Genomic DNA, 20,949 nt, shown 5'->3' with positions numbered 1-20,949 from the left:
TAATATTATTATACTACATATTAATATATCTTAATACATCTGAATGACTAAGATCTAACTAAGTCTTAATATCATCAAGATGTGTATTCAAGGATTTCTAAAAGATAATAGTTCATCACTACTCCATCCAGCTTCATCGTTAACCACTGCTACCCAACATTATCAGCGACAACTACCCACCGCTACCAACAACTATCCTCAACCACTCACTACCATCACCACCAATCACCACTTTCAGTTGTCACCGTCGTTTGTCATCATTTACAATCATTTAGAATTTCATATCGCCCCAATAATCAATAAGAAAATAGTGTTAATTACTTACAGAGAAAAAGAATAAACCAAAAGGAAATGAGGCATTTAAATGAGAGAATATGGTTAGATGAATGGGATAGAGGGCTCATATATAGTACTACTAACACATCTACACAATGACATCAAAGGAGCCTAAACCGGCCCTTTTCGCTTTTTTCTAAAGAAAAAGAAGTAAGAAGTAAAGATATTAAACTTTTGGATGAGACTAAGAAGCTACTAACACAAGTCTGGGCATGCTTCACTCAACATAACAGAGAACAGACTTTGTTTCAATGAACAGAATGTAGGCAGATCATAAAGAACTTAGATGTATACAATTAATGCCAAGATGAAAATCTTTAAGCAAATGTCAAAAATTGAAACTACACCAACCAAAATCAAACATGCATAGTTACTCTTGAATGCCTTATCTAACAGCAACATTATGACTTTTCCATCCTCAGTCAAGGATGCGAAAAAAATAGGCATGACTTAAGATTACAAAAAATAGACCTTGATATTGCAACTCTGTAAGCAATACCAAGTGTTCCCCCTCTATTTCTTGACTTCCATAATATCCTAGAGAAGATGTGAGAATGCTAGAAGAAGTAGCGGAACTACAAGCGCAGCAGGAGCAGCCAATAGCCAATAGTTAATTGCCTTTTTGCGCTTTAGTATAGTTTTAGGAATTTCTGTGCCTTTTGCACGTGTTGGTCGATGCTTGACAGTTTTCCCTTTTGGCTCCTTGAGCTTAGGTGCAACTGATGTTTCAATGTTTTCCTCCAACTTCTCTTCTTCAGCAACTATTTCAGTTGGTTCCTCAGTAACAGAAGCTCCAGCATTCTTCTTCGCCATCTTCTCAAGTTCCTGAAAAGAGTAAAGATTGCTATATAAGTCCATAACAAATGTGAATTCCTACGACGTAAAACCAAAAACAAATGGTAGAATGATAAGAATAATTTCCTTGAGTTTCCTCTTTTCAGCTTCTTTCTGAGCTTTTTTTGCTGCTTTGGCAGCTGCTTTCTCTTTCAACTTCTTCTTCCTCTCCATTGCCTGCCGATTTTTTTCAATCTCCTCCTCTCTCTTCATTTCCTTCAATTTTGCCTCATCAGGTTCCTTTTTTTTTGGTTTCACATCCTTGGGTTGCATTTCTAAACCATGGATCTCCTCTTCAATATCAAAGATGTACTTAGTTTCCTTAACTTTGCTACTTGCATCTTTCGGCTTCTTGGTGTTCTTCTCTTTAGTTTTCGTAACTTTGCTACTTGCATCTTTCGGCTTATTGGTGTTCTTCTCTTTGTTTACTTTCTGAGCAGGCACTGATTCTTCCTTTGATAGTTTTGCAGTAGTTTTCTCAACAATCTCAGGCTGTGAAACAGTCTGCGCCTGTGGTAACACAAGGTGCTTCTCATCAGGGTTCCTCATCCTGCCATCCCTGCTCAACTGCCTAATATCAAGTGATGTCAAAATTCTCCTCTCATAGTCATCCCTAAAGGGCTTACCACTCCACAGGGAGATGAATTTATCGACCTGAAAACAAAAGAAATCATTGTCAACAAGAAACATGCAAAACTTCAAATTCAGCAACTACAGATAGATCTAAGGTACCTCAGTAACTGAGAGTTCTTTAAGGGCTTCAACATCCTTCTTGTCTGCTAGCAATTTTGCCTTTTGTAACAGTGCAAAGTTTTTGTAGAAAGGTGCGTTCTGAGAAAATTAAACGACATTGATTATAAAGACCGTAAAATAACAGAACTTTTTTCTCTTTCATGCTTGCATCAAAAAGGACCATTTCATTTTAGAGTGCCCCATAATATTTTTCAGAATGCTTTGCTTTATATTGAATAAATCAACTACTACTCCATTGAAAAGTAACATTTCCAATTTTCTTCTATTGTTTACTTTCTTTTTCACGAGGTGTAACCCTCCTCTAAGCTTGAGGATGAAAGTGTTCTCGATAATGCCAAGTAAAATTGGTCAGAAGAGTCTAAAGGTGAAGTACTGGTTCCGAATAATCAATTTTAACTAGGAGATCACCCGGAAGTTAGGAAGTTTCAAGCCCTTGCATCATAAATTGAAACTGCAAATCTTTCTGTTTTGAGTTCTCAAGTGATATATCATCCCGAAAAGAGCATCCAAATGCAATATATAATGAGGGTTACACTACTCGGAAAACATGAAAAAGATTGGATACTCCGATAGTATAATGTGTAGAATCTATAGATATGTTCAATGATTGCAAGCTAGTAGTTCTCCCATATGCTTAAATTTAATCAGTTGCCGTCATTTCTTAAGGTTCTTCACTACTCTTCTATCATCATTTTCCAATTAAATTTATCTAGTCACAAAAGAAATCTTTCTAACAGTTAAAGAAAGGTATTTTAACTAAGCAAATTCCTTTTGCAACTACAATTATGAGAGCCAGAGAGAAAGTCAGATCCCTCATCAATTTCCTAAATCTTAAAAACACAACTACAAGACTATTAAGGAAAGAAAAGAAAAACACAAGCTGTGGAAGCCCATACTCAGATAAACATTAGATGGATGCGTTTTCAGCTTGTGTCAATGAAATACATAGTAAGAGGTATTTCATGACCAAATAGATGTATTCACCATTCAACAACGATATAAATGACATTTAATCAGATGCATAGCGCACATATATATATATATATATATCATAATTTCTTATCTGGTATACCGCTTCTTTACGTTGATTTCTCAATTCCTGAAGACGTTCAAAAGCTGTGTCCCTCTTCTTTGTTATTTCCTTCAATTCCTCATCCAAAGATTTAATCTGGCTGGTATTGGCATCAAGCTGATCATCTAGTATCTTCCGCTTGGCCTTAACTTCTTGATGCTCCTTATGAACCCCGTCAAGTCCACCACTTATAAGCTATAGTACAACAAAGTATGAGTGTTGTTAGTTAACACCGGCATTCTAGGGAAAACGAAGGCATATTCTTAAGGCCAGAAAACTTAATATTACACATCTGTACGTGTATACAAAAAGATCTGACCCTTACCTTGACCTGCTTTTGGATTGTTTCTTTTTCACCCATTGAATCCTGAATCTGTGCCTTTAGAGCCACAATTTCTTTTATCTCTCCCCTTGTTCCTTCAAGTTGTTTAATTTCTCTTAGAATTTTCTTCTCTTCAGTCAGAGGAATGCTTTCATGCTGAATGCGGTACTGCAGACTCTTAATCTAATTGATTTCCATATAACAATATAACAATGAACATTAGGTAGTTTTCAATTGCTGAGTTGATGAAGATAAGAAGGAAATGAAGGGAACTTAAAATAACAAAGAGACTAGAGCTTACAAGATTATCAAGCTCCGCCTCAGATGAACACAGACTAGAACCCCCCTCTTTCCCATCTTTCCTAGGACCACGGAGCTTTCCCAAAGCATCCTGCAGAGGTTTCATTTCCTTTCTCTTCCCTTCGATTACTGTCCAAAACTCCTGATTCTCAGCAGTCACAGATTTCCTTTGGCCTATCAACTGTGCTCGTTCTGCCTGCAAAAGCAGAAGTTTGGACAAATCCAAATAATCTTTTAAAGTCCTTGGTAAACAGGTAACATCAAACTATCACTTAACAAAGCTAGCCCCCATTGAGCTAAAGGAGTTAAATTGAAGGATACCTACATCCTTGTTCAAAACATATTTAAATAAGTGTACAACATATATGAATATTGAGTTTTAAAGTTTAATTAGAAGACAACAAATGCCATATTAAATAATCTGCAACTAAGACCTGCACCTATTGTGACCTGAAAACAACACAACCTTTATGCATGAACTTCACCATTGAGCAAATTTTTCATATGAAAGTTCTCATCATTAACATAACCAAACATTTAAGCTCATATTTTCAAATCAACGGTTCCCACAGATAAAGTAAATAAATGATGCTTACAGGAAATGTGCACGTGGTGAATGCAATGCAATTAACCACACCAAAGAAAAATAGAATATCTGGAATGCTTATATGCATATGAGCAAGAGACAAGAGAAGAGAAAAGGATGATATAATTAGCATCCTGTTCAGATGAACAAGGAACATTGTTGCAACGTGCAGCTGAAAGAAGACTTATGGACAAAACTTACCCTCCTGGCCCGTAATTTTTCAATAAGCTGAAATCTTGCTTGGTTCATTTTTTGTAACTCTTTTTCTGTCTGATCAAATTTGGGCTTCAGGTTTTGGTCTTCAAATCTCCGATATCTAACAATGTAGAAAGAATGGATCTGCTTAGGTTCAGGCCAGTCCTCAACTGCATCCTTCCTGAGGCCGACCACAGGAACTTTTTTCCCTTCCTCCTTAATTGGTTCTTTAGTACCATGAGAGCCAAATTTAATAGGCTCGTTAACCTTTGCACCATTATTCATTTTCTGATTTTCCTTCGGATGGTTCTTCTTTTCACTTACAGTTTCAGCTGAAACACGAGCTAACTGAGATTCCATATCTCCTCTACCCACGATTCACTGAGAACCAAACCAAACTCAGCCTTCAACTCTAAAATCCTGAAGCAAGCAAACACAGAACATATTAGCACAAGTTACATATTAATTACTAACTCATTGGAGAATAAAACCGTGCCCAGTGGACACAAAGCACCTCATGGAGAAAAGATAACATGAGCAAATGTTTTCAAGTAACAGAACATATTCACAACAACAACATACCAGTGTAATTCCACAGGTGGGGTTTGGGAAGGGTGGTGAGTACGCAACCTTACTCATGCCTTGTGGAGATAGAGAGGTTGTTTCCTATAGTCACTTGGCTCAAGTAAAGCATATCAAAATCAAGTATGGAAAGGAAATGCAACAATGAATAATAATAATAATAATAATAATCGAAGAATAAGAATGTAGGATAGTCATAATAATAATATTGATAGGGGAAACTAGAAAACGCTCAACAACCTACTAACCTTCTACATTAATCCCGACCTACATATCCTCCTATCTAAGGTCAGGTCTTCAGTAAGTTGCAGGTGAGTCATGTCCTGTCTAATTTCCTCTCCCCAATACTTCTTCGGCCTACCTTTACCTCTCCTCATACCCCACCATAGCCAACCTCTCACGCCTCCTCGTAGGGCATTCGTGTATCTCCTCTTCACATGCCCGAACCATCTTAACCTCACGTCCCACCTTGTACCGGATATCTCCATTCCTAATTCTATCTCTCCTAGTATGCCTATACATCCATCTTAACATCCCCATTTCCCCTACTTTCATCTTCTGGACGAGCAAGGTCTTGACCCGCCAACACTCTGCCCTATTCACACTGAACTTCATATGTAATGTCTTGAATTTTCATTTCCTCTGCATTTGGCATAAGGTGCAATTTACACACATTGATTGAGGATAATAAGAAAAGGTAGCTTTAAATGGTTTGGTCATGTTTGTTGTCGACTTCTAGATGCACCAGTCTATAGGTGTGAAAAGTAATGGTGAATGAAGGTGTTAGAAGGGGACAAGATAAATGTATATGGAAGAAAGTTGAGTCGAAGGATCCACAAACGACATTCCAATTTCCACACACCCTCGTGAAGATAGGGCACAATGGAAGAAAAAGATACATAGGTGATACCAATTAGTTGGAATTATGTGTTAGGCACGTCAGTACGGATAATATAGGTCCTATGTCTTTCTAGTAGTGTTTTAGTCATGCCAAAGATATATAATAAATACAGAAAACTACTAGTATTTATTTCATCTTTATTTTCATTTTTTAAAATATTGGTCTAAGATGAGCCTAATGGACCAACATGATAAGTGAGGATTTAGATAGCTGATCTCAACTTGCTAGATATTGAACCGTATTGTTGCATTGTTCGTTGCATTTGGCATAGTTGTAGATGAATGTAGTAACTAACAAAGACTCATTCAAGTAGCATGATTCAGCCTATGCACTTCCAACCAATTCAATATCAAAAACTTCAAACAACCATAATATCATTTTGCTACTTAAATAAGGATTGTATAGATCTTTGAGTCATACCATCCTCTAAGATACCTACCAGATAAATTAGGAAAAAAAATAGTTACTCACAACGCGATATTTAGTACTAGATCTTGGAAAGATGTGTAACACAAACAAAATAGTTAAGACAATAAACATTGCATGTGACACGTCCATAACCATAAAAACCTCAATGTATTTACGAATCACATTGTAAATAACAGTAAGGATTATACTTTCTTATAAAGATTACACATTGCATACAAATATAACATAACAAAACAATGGATACATGCATTAATGCAAAGATTAATAAAAATTGTTGACATTTAATTATGTTCCATTCCAATTTCCAAAAAATCACACATGCTAAATAGGTTCGAGGGTCACCTTGTAGGATCAATATCAGCACAGAAAATATGTTTTTGTTTTTTTTTAATTTTTTTTTAATTTTTTTTTGGCTTTTATGGAAGAAGAAAAAAAAGAGAAAAGTGTGAAAGGAGTGAAGAAAGGGAGAAATGGAAATGGATTTGAAAATGAAGCAATGTATAGGGGAGAGTGGAAGAGGAAAACGACGGCAGAGATTTTTAAAGAAAGTGTACCCTTTCGTTTGGAACAAAATTTTATAGGGCCATTCGAAATAGAGATTCAGAGAGAAACAAGTGACACCCCCCACATATCTCCCCCCCCCCCCCCCCAACACACACTTTTTTTTTTGTTATATATATATCCAGTTAAGATATATGGTCTTGGAAATTATATATGACTAAAAATGAGTTATTTTATCTAAAATTTAGATAAAAATAACATATTTCAGTCATTTTTGTCTATGTTCAACATGATAAATTCAAGATCGAGCATAATAATAGGACATAAAATTTATAAAGATTAGTAAGATCGAATGGTGTACCTATTTGAGCCATAGCAGATTGGAATGTACTAGGCCTTCGTCTTGTTTATCCTAATAGTTAAAATGATGTTAATTTGATACCAACCTCACACTCTCATATGTCTTTGAGTATATAAAAGAGGCAAAAAGATGTCTTATATAGGGTTAGAGGAGGAAATCTAGCTGCAATTATTGAAATCTTAACGGGCCCACCCGTTATAGGCCTTATTGGATTAAGCCTACACTCACCGCTAGACCCGCCAAGCATATAAAATGCACGACCCAATATCCAATTATCACACTTATAATCAGACTTATGTTATGGACTATTTTACAATCCATAATAATTAAAAGAGAAAATTACATATATAAGCAAACATGAGTATTATATTCACTATTAACAGCTACACTTTAAATAAATTACTTTTCATATCTACACTTATTATTTATAGCAAATAAGACAAAAGTCTCCTAAATAAAATCTAGACATAATATATAAATAAGATTCTTAACTTGACTTCAAATTATAACTTTGACCTTTAACTTTGATAGTGAACAAGTAGGCGCTTTAACTATCCAACACTTAAACAAAAAAACACTCGAATATTGCAGCCCAAACGCGTGATACGCAAATGCTTCAACGTAGATTACTGAGCCACTTAGTGACTGCCACCTAATTAAAATAAATACACATGAATTTTAAAAATAACTTTTAACTTTGATAGTGAACAAATAGACACTTTAACTATCCAACGTTTAAACAAAAAAACACTGGATTATTGCCCTCAATTTTACCTCTTACGAGTGTAACTTTGGTGTTTTTCACGCATTTTGCCAGGTAGGATTCGAGTGTTTTTTTGTTTAAATGTTGGATAGTTTAAGTGTCTAATTGTGCACTATCAAAATTAAAGGTCAAACTAATTATTCAAAGCCAAGTTAAAAATCCAATTTATTTATTATGCCTAAAATCTAATAGCCGCTCTTTTCTCTCTCTCTCTCTCTCTCTCTCTCTCTCTCCCTCTCCCTCTCTCTCTCTCTCTCACCCTCTCTCGCCCTCTCTCGCCCTCTCCCTCCCTCTCTCTCCCTCTCTCTCTCTCTCTCTCCCTCCCTCCCTCCCTCCCTCCCTCTCTCGCTCTCTCTCTCGCTCTCTCTCTCTCTCTCTCGCTCTCTCTCTCTCTTCCCCAAATCACAAAGCTCCTATTTCTTGCTACTTTCTCTTTCTCCTTTTTTTGCAAATTAAGAGCCCGTTGGGATGGGCTTTAAGTTGGTCAAAATCAACTTAAAGCCCCTTTTTAGCTTTTGGACGTGTTTGTCTAATGCTAACTTTAAGCCATAAAGTTCTTAAAGTCAGCCAAAAATAAAAAGTTAGGATTCCTAACTTTTTTTTTTCTAAGTGCTTAAAGTCATTTTCTTTGACCATAGAAATTACTTTTATATCCCTTATATTTTAACTAAATTCCCAAACTATCCTTTTTATTCTTTTAACCCTAAAATTCACATCATTTTCCTCATTTAAGCACTTTTATCCAAACACCCAACTACTTATTTATAAAAATAACTTTCAACACTTCAAAGTTCTAAAAGCACTTCATACATAAAAGTTTTTTTTTAAGCCCATCCAAACGGGCTCTAGATCTGGTCCTGTCCACTTTTCTTGTTGCTATCCTCATACGTGCCACTGCCAGTAAGACTGGGCACTGGAACGGAATGAAATGGCCGGACCAGAATGGTTTGATTGGATTGCTAATCGGTATCGAAACGAATCAGATAAAGATTATCGGAATGAAAACTCCATCCTCTCCTGTCCCACTAAAAAACTCCATCCTCTCCCGTCCCACTATATATCCTAATGGATTGAAATGGGATAAATGGGACGGCGCATACATCTATTAAAAAAAAATATTTTTTAATTTTTTAAAGTTAAAGAATACAAATATTATATTTTGAATTACGAAATATGAATGAATTTTTTTTCTAATTTATAAAGTATTTAAGTTTTGAAATTTTTTAAAGTTAATTTGCAAGTTAAGTACTTAAGTTTATTAAAGTATTTTATTTTTTGAGTTTTTCAACTTATAAGTTTGTAAGTTTTAAAGATATTTGTTTCTAAAATTTTCAATTTATAAGTTTGTAAGTTAAGTTTGTTAAAGTTATTTTTTTCTAAGTTTTCAAGATTTGAATTTTCTTAAATTTATAAGTTATAAGTTTTAATAAGTTATAACTTGTAATTTAAGTAACTAAAGTTTGTTAAAATATTTTTTTTTTTAAATTTTTGAAATTTATAAGTTTTTAAGTTTATAATATTTGAAGTTTATAAATTATAAGTTTGTAATTTAAAAACTCAAATAAACAAAAAAGAAATGCATTAAATAAAAATATAAAACAAGGATAAAAATTAAAAATCAATCCAATTTATTTAAATTTGTATTACAATTTGTAACTATTTGTAGAGTGCCTAATTTACACACCCACCTTTTAGGAAGGTGTCACGATCCTGATCTGCCATGAGTGACACCTACACTACACCAAGCTAAGAACCAAGACATGCATTTAGACAAGTGAAAACAGTTTAAATCAATTTAAAATTTTAGTTCCCAAAACTCAATCAAGTCTTCAAATAAATACCGCGGAAATAAACTCTCTAGAACTTAAAAATTATTGTACCAAAACTTTATCGAAATCTAGAATAAGGGGATGCAACCCCTTCAAGAAAATAATAAACTAAATGCCTAAATTTTTGTGTCCGAAAAGATGGACAAAGAGCTAAGAGGAATCCATAGCATCTTGAACGAGTGGCTCACCCTTGGATTCAAGTAGAAGTGGTCTCACAATTGAGTTTTTTCAGCCATCTCCTTAATATGTCATGTATTTAACAAAATAGAGATAAGCGCAGAATCAATACACAAACATAGTGCACTAGTAGGTCACATGGCTAGTTTCAAATATATAAAATATGAACATGCAACCAAATCATAGTAAAACAGATGATACACAATTACATCACAAATATAGCAACATTCGGACTCCCAGTCCTTAACTTGAATCAGTTCACACAGTTAGCATGATTAATTACAATTACCACAATCAGTCTAGTTCTCATGGAACCCACACACAATTTTTTAGTGTACCGACGTGGTATCCGATCCAAATGTACCGAAGTGCGGTATCTGATCCAAAGTACCGGCATGGTACCTGATTCAATTATACCAGCATGGTACTCGATCCACAGAAAATCACACATCCCAATCACAACCACAGTGAATAACAATCACACTTGTACTACTAAGTAAAACATTCCTTGCATGTAATTTGATCACAATTACCATTTCAACTCATGTTCATTCCTTTTTCCCTAATTGTATATCACGCATGTTATACTAATGAAATAGTTAACAAGCACATGTAACATAAACGGGAAAAAAATAACTATCACCTACCTCGAAGCAAGCCTGAATGTTCTAAAGAACCTGAACTTTCCCCTTTTCAAAGTGTCTTAGCTTGTTCTTGGTCTAAAACAAATACAAAGTACAATAATCAACAAGGAATGGCTTAGAAATATCCGAATTATACTCAAATCCTAACCCTTGGCCAATTTCATGATCATCCCATTTAATTAGGGCTTTTCCACCATTAATTTCATGTTAAGAACCCTTCTCTAAGGTGATCCCCATAGATTCTAAGGTCCAAAAATTGAATTACATGTTAGAAGAGTAATCAACTTACCTTTATCGAAAAATTTGGTAGAAAACTGAAAATATCATTTGAACCGGGTTCAAGATATTTAATAAATTCACATTTATTAGAAGAATCAAGACCAAGTTTATGTTTCATTCTATCATGGGCACCTACTCGAGGCATAGAAGTTTGAGGATTTTTGTTGAAGATATGTCTGAAGATATTGCAAAAATGAAACAATTAGATACATTTTTTCTAAAAGATTTCTTTTACAAAAATTCAGTTTATGAGTAGCTAACTTTTAGAAATCTTAAATTATTTAATTAGAATCGTATGTGCCTTGAATTTAGGAGTTAGTTTCTTTTTGTTTGTTATTTGAATTTTACTGATAAGTTTAATAGCATATTTTTCTATTTTCTAGTTAGAAATTATAGATATGTATGTCTGTGAATTATTAATAAAATAATTTCCTTTACACTGCAGTATTTTTTTTCTCAAAGTCTTTCTCTGTTATTTTCTTAATTTTTTATTAAAAAACTAATAATTGATATCTAGAGTCATTTCCTTGAAGGACCCGTGAGTGAGAGATGAATTCTGAAAATAACTTTTCTCAAATAGCTCCTTCTATTTTTTATGGTTAAAATCTCTACACAGTAAAAATGGAGACTTATCTTGAGGTTTTAGATCATTGAAAGATCGTGGAAGAGGATTATGGTTGTTCTTTCGCTACCTAATACTCACACAGTGGCCCAGATCAAAAATCAAAAGGAAAATAAAATGAGAAAATCAAAGGCTAAAACAACTTTATTTGTTGGTGTGTCTGCAATAATTTTTACGAGAATACAAAGCAGATGAAGGAATACGGGGCATGAAAATGCTGAATTTTATAAGAAAATTTGAGTTGCAAAAGATGAAGGAATCTGAGACCATCAACGAGTACTCAGATTGACTTCTTTGCATTATTAAATGGTAAGATTGCTTGACACTAAATTTAAGATTCAATAATTATTGAAAAAATTCTTGTTACCCACCTTGTCAACACTGTGGCAGAAAAGGTCATCCTCCTTTTAAATGTTGGAAGAGACCATATATATGCACAATGCAAGATATGCAATAAGTTTGGTTATGAAGCTGTGATTTACAAAAGCAAATTTAAAAAAGATGAAATAGTTGTCCATGTCACCACTGAAGAAGAAGAAGAAAATCACTTATTTGTGGCAACCTACTTTTCAATCAAAAAATCTAATTTTTGGATGATTGATCGTGGTTGTACAAATCACATGACATATGACAAAAATCTTTTTAAAGAGTTTATTTCTATGGAAAATAAGAAAGTCTGAATTGAAAATGGTGACTATGTACCTGTTAAAGGAAAGGGGTCTACTGCAATCAATTCAAGTTCAGGTACAAAAATAATTTCAAATATCCTTTACGTTTCTGATATTGATAAAAGTTTGTTGAGTGTTGGCCAGCCAATGAAAAAATGATTTATATTATTATTTGAATACAATTATTGTCGAATCTTTAATTCGAATAAACAGGAAATTTTACAAGTTGAAATGAGAAGTAAATTTAGTCCAACAGAAGATGCACACAAACCTTGCAAGACAAAAGATAAACTGACATATTTATTCACGAGGTCAATTTTAAATGAAACTAAAATCTACAATTCCTGATCCAAGGAGGAGTGTTGAAGATATGTCTCAGGATATTGCAAAAATAAAACAACTTGCTACATTTTCTCTAAAATAAATTACAATGACATACCTAGTGAAATCCCACTAGTGGAGTTTGGGGAAGGTAAAATATACGCAGATCTTACCACTACCTCATGGAGGCAGAGGGACTATTTTTGAAAGACCCTCGGCTCCAATGTATCAGCTCCAAGCGAGACGAAACACTAGATATAGAATAACGTCTAAAACAAAGAGTAAAGTAAATACTACACCACACAAACAATAATTGTAGCAAAATAATGTGGTAATCAAACAACAACAACATCAACAACACAAACATAAAGGCACGACTAGTCCTATGGCCAACCTAAAACCTTCCTACCCTACTATACTTATACCCTAATATGCGACCTCCATACCTGTCTATCTAAGGTCATGTCCTCGGTGATATGAAGCAGCATCATATACTGTCTAATCACCTCCCCCCAATACTTTTTAGGTCTACCCCTACTACTTCGCATAACCCCTACAACCAATCGCTCGCACCTCCTTACTGGGGCATCGACACACCTCCTCTGTACGTGCCCAAATCATATCAATCTCATTTCTCTTCTCTTGTATGCCACAAGGGCCACTCCCACCTTCTCCCGAATAATCTCATTTCTAATCTTGTCACTTCTAGTATGGACATACATCTATCTCAAAATCCTCATCTCTGCAACATGCATCTTCTGAACATGTGAGTTTTTGACTGTCCAACACTCCACCCCATATAACAGCGACGGTCTAGCCACCATTTTATAGAACTTACCTTTAAGTTTAGGTGGTACCTTCTTATCACACAGCACTCCAGAGGCAAGCCTCCATTTTATCTATGCCGCCCTAATATGATGTGTGACATCATCACTAATGTCCCTACTACTCTCGATGAACAGACCCAAGATATTTAAACCTATTCCTCTTGGGAATAGAATGAGTGGAAAGACTTAATTCCATGCCCTCTTCATCCATTGCAATACTGAATTTGCACTACAAGTATTTTTTTTCGGTCCTTCTCAATTTGAAACCTTTGGACTCTAGAGTTTATCTTCAAACCTCCAACCTATCATTAATTTTGTATCGAGTCACATCAATCAATACTATGTCATCCGTAAAAAGCATACACCATGGAACCTGTTCCTGAATAGCTCGTGTCAGCTCATTTATCTCCAAGACGAAAAGAAATAGGCTCTGTACAGATCCCTGATGAACTCCTATCTCAACAGGAAAATACTCTGAGTCTCCTCCCACCATCCTAACCCAAGTCTTAAATCCATCATACATGTCCTTAATCATCCTAATATACACCATTGGGATCCCGTTTGCCTCCAGGAACCTCCAAAGGACATCTCTCGAAACTTTATCATAAGCCTTTTTAAGATCAATGAACACAATATAAAGATCCCTCTTACTCTCCCTATATTTATCCACCAGTCTCCGCATCAAATGGATTGCTTCAGTAGTCGACCTCCCCAGTATGAATCCAAACTGGTTCTCTGATATAAACACACCTCTTCTCACCCTTACCTCCACCACCCTCTCCTAAAGCTTCATAGTGTGGCTCAGCAATTTGATACCCTATAATTATTACAGTTTTGAATATCACCCTTGTTCTTGTACAATGGAATCATTGTACTCCACCTCTATTCATCGGGTATCTTAGTTGTCTTCAAAATAACACTAAACAACCTAGACAAACCATTTCATACCTTCCTTGCCAATGCTCTTCCAAAAATCCATCGGAATCTCATCAGGACAGGTTGCCTTCCCCCTGCACATCCTACTAATAGCACGTCTAACCTCTTTAACCCTAATGCACCTGCAGTATCCAAAATTTTGATGACTATGAGAGAGCGCCAAATCCTCCAGAATAATGTCTCCGTCTCCTTTTTCATTTAAGAGTTTGTGGAAGTAAGCTTGCAACCTTTGCTTAATAGAGGTCTCATTCACTATAACCTCATCATCCTTGATGTACATCACTCTCACTTTCGCAAGCTTATACAATCTCTTATCACCACCTTTATCCCCTAACTCCACATATAAGCGTTCAAATGTTGTCGTCTTAGCACTCGTGATCGCCGCCTTCGCTTTTGTCTTCGCCTTCTTATAGATAACCTTACGTCTCCCCTTCTCCTTCTTATTCTCATCCACACACTCCAACCACTTTGAATAAGCAACCTTATTAGCTTTCACTTTGCCTTGAATCTCTTTGACGACCATCAAAGATTTCTCTTGAGACCCCTAGAACCTCAGTTGCAACTTTTTTAATGCAACCACCAGTCCTATCCCACATGGTGTTTGCATCCCCTCTGCTACTCCAAGCCCTTAAACCAAGAAACTTCTCCCCCATATCCTTGGAAAGGGTGGGAGACAGGCCCCCTATCTAATCCTCGATCAATCATAAATGATCTTGTTCTTCCTATCACTCTTTAACTCCAAAATCCATCACTAAAAGCCTATGCTGAGTGTTAATACATTCACTCGAGATAAACTTTCAATCCTTACAAAGGCATCTATCGCCCTTCCGAAGGAGTAAGTAATCAATTTGAGTCCTAACTATCCAGCTATGAAAGGTAACCAAGTGATTATCTCTCTTTAGAAAACATGAGTTAGCAATTACCAATTCAAAAGATTTAGCAAAGTCCAAGAGAGATGCCCCACCGCTGTTTCTCTCCCCAAAACCAAAGCCTCCATGAATATCATCAAAACCACTAGAAGATGCACCGATATGCCCATTGAAATCTCCACCAATGAAAAGTTTTTTGGTGCCCGATATACTTCTCATTTCCTCATCCAAATCTTCCCAAAAGAGATTTTTGACTTTCTCGTCCAGGCCCGATATATTTTCTCTAAAAAAATTCTTTAAAAGAAATTCAATTTATGAGTAGCTAAGTTTTAGAATTTTTAAATCATTTTATTAGAGTCATATGTGCCTTAAATTTAGGAGTTAGTTTATTTTGTTTGTTATTTGAATTTTACTGATAAGTTTAGTAGCATATTTTTCAGTATTTTTTCTCTCAAAGTTATTCTCTGTTATTTTTTTAATTTTCTTATTAAAAAAACAATAATTTTCAACATTATATAAGGAGCAATATTTATCATACATTGCATTAGCAAGTAATTTAATGTTATTTTGACATGTCATCAAATTCGGTACTTCATCAGGTTGAATATCTAAATTTTGATAAATACATTCAACTAAAGCTTTTGTACCATGTTCTTTATATTCAGGGTTAAAAAGAATTACAGTTAAATCAATTTGGGGGATATAATTGTTTTTAAATTTTTTTTAATCATAGCTTCAATAGCATCTTTATGTAATTCGTTTGTTTTATATTCAGCAAAGAGAATTGAAATCTCACATGCATGTATTAAAATTTCAGAAATATATAGTAGGATAATATATTCTAGAAAAAAGTTTAGTAGCATCATAAAATGAATCCGGAGCTAAAGGGTATAATTTTTTTACAAAAATTCCAAAACGGTAAATAATTTTATTTTGAAACTGAAAAGGCAAATTCGCAAGCCCTCTTGCGAATTACCTTTTTGTATTGACGCCGTTAAGGCTCCATTGTTAAAGCCGCAGTTCGCGAGCCACCTCGCGAATTGTAATTCACAGGCAGCCTTGCGAATTACAATTCGTGAGGTGGCTCGCGAATTGATTCTTCCCACCCCCAACCCCACCACCCGCTCCCGTTGCCCCACCCCCCAGCCCACCCATTATATTTTTTTTTTTGATAAATTTTTATGTTTATGTTTTAGCTTAATATTTATTTGATATTACAAATGTTTTTCTCTTTAACTTTCATTTTTTATTTCATTATCTTTAATACTTTACGATCATAATTTTTTTAAGTTTACGTGTTTCTGATAAATTAATAGTACTGGTAATGTAGGATAGAGATTCTTATTGCATTGCCCAATTATTCATGTATACACATTTTTATCATTAATTTGTTATTTTATCAGTTACAATAAAGTAGCACATTTTGCATATCATACGATGTTATTATTGTTTCTAGTAGAGATTACTTGCATTTTTACTATATAATTATTCAATGTTATTTTCTTAATTTATAATATGTTTTAATTACTATAAATTACATTTATAGTACTTCATTACTAATTAATAATTTTTTAAAAATAAATTCCACATTTAAAATAAATATGTAATGAAACTTCCTACTTATAAATAAAGTTTTTCTAAAGGCATATAATATAATTATTTATTGTCAAATTTCTTAAGTTATATGAACTTGAGGGATAATCTTGATAGGACATTGTAAAATGAAGGTATTTCCTTATTATCACCAAAAGTTAAGTTTTTATAAATTTTATATAGTACTAACGGCCAAGCGTTCAATGCGCGTTCCCAAAACTAGTACATATATAATCATCAAAGAACTAAGCCATATATACGTCATTATTGGAGGACGCAACAACAACAACAACATACATTCTAGGTTCTTCGCCTTGCAACTAAAGACCTAACATGATTGTTATGTATGTAAACATAACAATCATGTTAATTCTACTACTAAAACATCTACCTAACTTATTCGAATATTTGAATTTTCTATCCGTTGTGCTATTAAGAATAGCTCCACAACTTCATGACATTCAGCAAGGCCATCCTGAGCTTGAAAACTTCATGAGATTTATAACTCCATGAAGTTAATAACTTTATGACGGCTCGCTTAACAATTATTTTTTCTAGAATGTATGCAAACATACATTCTAGCTTCTTCGCCTTGTAATAAAAGGCATCCTAGCTTCTTCGCCTTGCAAACTAAGACATAACATGATTGTTATGTATCGAAAAATATATTCTGCTGTAAATCAAATGTAATTTTTTATTTTGTTTGATTAGTGATATAACAGATCTAAACATTGATAGAAGTTTGATGTTAAGTAAATATATATCAAATGAAAAGCTACGTATATATAGGGTTTTTGAAGGAAGTTGCACCATAGTGTGCGACTTCCTTCAAAAACCCCGATTCACTGCCATTTTGCACTGTTGATTTGATTCAACACTGATTTTTTTTTATGATATTTAATAATTGGTCTTAAAATTTAAATAAATTAAGTTATGATGTGATAAATATTAAAACAAAATAACTAATTATTTTAATACACTGTATACATCTTTAATTTAAAATCAGTTAATATAAAAAAATTATTTATTATTTAAATTTTATATTATTTTAAAATCAAACAAATAAATTTAAGTGACGGAATTAATTAATTTAAGTAAGCACCATTATGTAATAGTCATTTTCAGTGCGAATAGCCATGTCATAGGGAGATGTACTGAAAATAAATTGGAATAGGAATTGTGAATAGTTTAGTCAGAATGAGTAGTGATTCATGACACATCTATGACAAACTATGCAAATATCTTTTCCCTATAACGTGTGTTGTGCAACTTTGTAGTAGTTCTTTGTAGTGTTAATGTGATTCAACTGCATAAAATTTTTCATGATATTTGATAATTAATATCAAATTTAATTAAATAAGGTTATTACGTGATGATTGTTAATAGGAAAATAACTAATTATTTGTTTTTAAAATTATATTCGAATAATTAAAATTATACTTTGCTGATATCTAGATATTTATTTTTAAAAATGTTGCAGTATCTAATCAACACTATAAAGATTTGGTATCAAATTCCTAAAGTAAGTCACATGGCCGTGTGAGGCTTTTTTTTTTTTTTTTTTTTATGTATATATGTCTTTTAATAGTATTATAAATAGGTGTCTCATGGCTATTTTGAAACATTGTATTTTCAATCATGCAAAGAAAAATTCAATTGCAAAGTTGGTTTGATATTACCAACAAAAATAAAAATAGAAATGTCCCCAAGGACCCAAGGAAGGTATTTGGGTGCTAATTGATTTATGTGGAAAAAAGTGGTATGGCAGAATTCGTCCACTAGAAAATAAACCCATTGATATTTATTATGATTTAAAAGTTGTTGGATACATCATTGAGAGAGAAGCAAACTCTTCTAAAATGGATATTTTAATTATTTGGGGTGAAACACTTGAATTGACTAGTTTATATTCTAAGAGGTGCGACTACAAAGTTTTATGTCGCTGGCATGGTTTGGTCATTCCACAAGCAGTATCTGTAACTTATCAAACATGAAATTCAGGGATGAAGCACTAGTTATTGAACACTTGGTGAAGGAAATTGATGAAATGAACAAAGCACTACAACTCTTTCATGCATTAGACGATCTCAACTTTAAAAGAGAAAATAAAGAATAGCAATGAAAGGTACCAGAAGATCAAAATTTACATAGAGATTCTACCTATACTATATATCCAATAGTTAAAGAATGAATAGGTCTCCAAAAATATTTACCAGAAACACTAAATTTTGGTGTAACTTATTGTTGTATAAATCAATTATCTTTGATTGATCATACACGATGTAGTAGTTTAAATTATAGTATAAATGATGAAGTTGAAATCGTTCCTGAAACTCTAGATGAATAAAATTACGATTATCAAATTATATAATTATTGATTTCGATTGTTTTTCTTTACTAACGTAACGTGTAAAGTATATTGTATGTATTAATGTTATATGTTAAAATAAATGAGATTCTTTTATAAAAATCAATTGCTTATATAAAGGTTTTTTTTATTATAAATGTAAATGCAAAAGTAATTCTACTTTTAAATTCATAACCATAAATATAATAATTTAAATAAATACATTTTACAAAGGATTTCTGCGAGGACAACGATCCTTGGTGTGTCCCGTTTGCTTGCAAGTTCTACACTTTCTTGACATGCGAGCTGGAGCAATGTCCATTTCATTCTTCCATCGTGTATTTGATAGTTGTCCAGATGTCCGCAAATATTCCGTATTTGCAACCAAATAAAAAGTCGCAGGTGGCCAATAAACTTGATCTCCCACAGGTGTAAAAGTACCATAGTACATTCGCTTGTAGTACTTCGTACTGTAGTATTTGCTCACATAACTTTTAGGATCGATACCACGAACACCACAAAATTTAATTGCATGCGAGCATGGCATGTGATAATTAATCCATTTGCTGCATGAATATTTTTTGGAATCTGTAAAAACTTTGTGAACATTTTCTCCCTTACCATTCTTTGCAAATGTGAGGATCTCACATACAGCTGAAGTAGTACTATAGTTCATCATTTCAGTGTGTGCTTAGGCTCTTCTCCAATACTCGCTGAACTTTTTGCCTACATCAAGAGGCCAAGGAACATTTTTTTCAAGTAAAGCATCAGCAAGGGCATTTCGTTCAACGAAACGATCAACCAAAGCCCTAAATGTCATGCGAAGTACAACTCAGATACATTTTTTGTGAAAGAACCCTATCTATGACCCCCATCAAGATACATAATCCATTTCTCCAATGAAAGATTATTTAACCACCTGTAAGCTTCACCGTTCAATGCTTTTATTTGTTTCATCCTTTGTAGAAATTTATTTTCTTGGTACTCTATGGTGGCATACCACATCAAATTTTCAAGTTTGCTATTTAATTTTTTTTTATTAAAATTTGCTTTCAAATGGCGAACACAAAATATGTGATAGTTTTTGGTGGTTACAACCAATCGAAAGATTGAACACATTTTAAGATACCTTGATGGCAGTTAGAAATAAGGCCAACTCCTTTGCGGGCGCCAACAACATGTCTCCATAATAGGGGTAGGAACCATGACCAAGATTCAAAGCTCTCACAGGCGACTAAGGCATATGCAAGTGACAAAACATTTTCGTTTGCATCAGTAGTAATGGCAATTAATAATTTTATATCATACATGCCGTAAAGATGAGTTTCGTCTATTGAAATGACAAGCCTACAAATTTTGAAGCCATCAATGCATGCTTTAAAACTCCAAAATAAGTACTTAAAAATTTGTTCACCTTACATCGTTGTTGAATGGTGCTCCCACTCAACAATGATACCTGGATTAAAAAATTGCAAAGCTGTCGTATAACCAGGTAATGCCTTAAATAAAATTTTAAAGTCTCCATAAACCATAATAAAGGCCTTCCTTTGACCTTTTTGGGCTTTTCAATAACTGGGAGTTTAGTGGTGCAATCCTTTGATGATTTGCTGAACCATCTTTATAGCAATATTGGGGTTCTCGATAACATAAGGATCAATGAAGTAGCAATCATATTTCTATTCAAATTATAGTGATCCTCCTTATATTGATCTGGATTGCAAGTATGGTTGATCATTTTTTCTGCCTTTCAAATACCGCCTCCAATCTCGCGAAAATGAATTATCCATTCGCATCCCGACATGTATTTCTTGCATATTACCTTTCTACTTTTTTATTTAGATTGGTCACACAAGAGCTCCATTTCCTTAGCTATATTGTACATTCTCACCGAAGATTTCATTT

General features: G+C 33.9%; 1 protein-coding gene across 1 annotated transcript; it reads right to left on the bottom strand.

Annotated features, from left to right (window-relative positions):
- Positions 1-582: 582 nt before the first annotated feature.
- Positions 583-4,768, bottom strand: LOC129871134 (proton pump-interactor 1-like). The gene is made up of 7 exons (XM_055946014.1): positions 4,405-4,768; positions 3,619-3,813; positions 3,321-3,500; positions 2,996-3,190; positions 1,903-2,001; positions 1,231-1,824; positions 583-1,161 (listed from the first exon to the last, which is right to left on the bottom strand). Exons 1-7 carry the CDS (start codon positions 4,756-4,758, stop codon positions 874-876), a joined length of 1,905 nt encoding a protein of 634 aa, XP_055801989.1. The 5' UTR covers positions 4,759-4,768; the 3' UTR covers positions 583-873.
- Positions 4,769-20,949: the final 16,181 nt, after the last annotated feature.

This window comes from Solanum dulcamara, chromosome 10 (assembly GCF_947179165.1).
Source record: "Solanum dulcamara chromosome 10, daSolDulc1.2, whole genome shotgun sequence".
In the NCBI taxonomy this organism is placed as follows: domain Eukaryota; kingdom Viridiplantae; phylum Streptophyta; class Magnoliopsida; order Solanales; family Solanaceae; genus Solanum; species Solanum dulcamara.
Note: the sequence above shows the minus strand (reverse complement) of the source record. Positions and strands in the feature narration are given on the sequence as shown.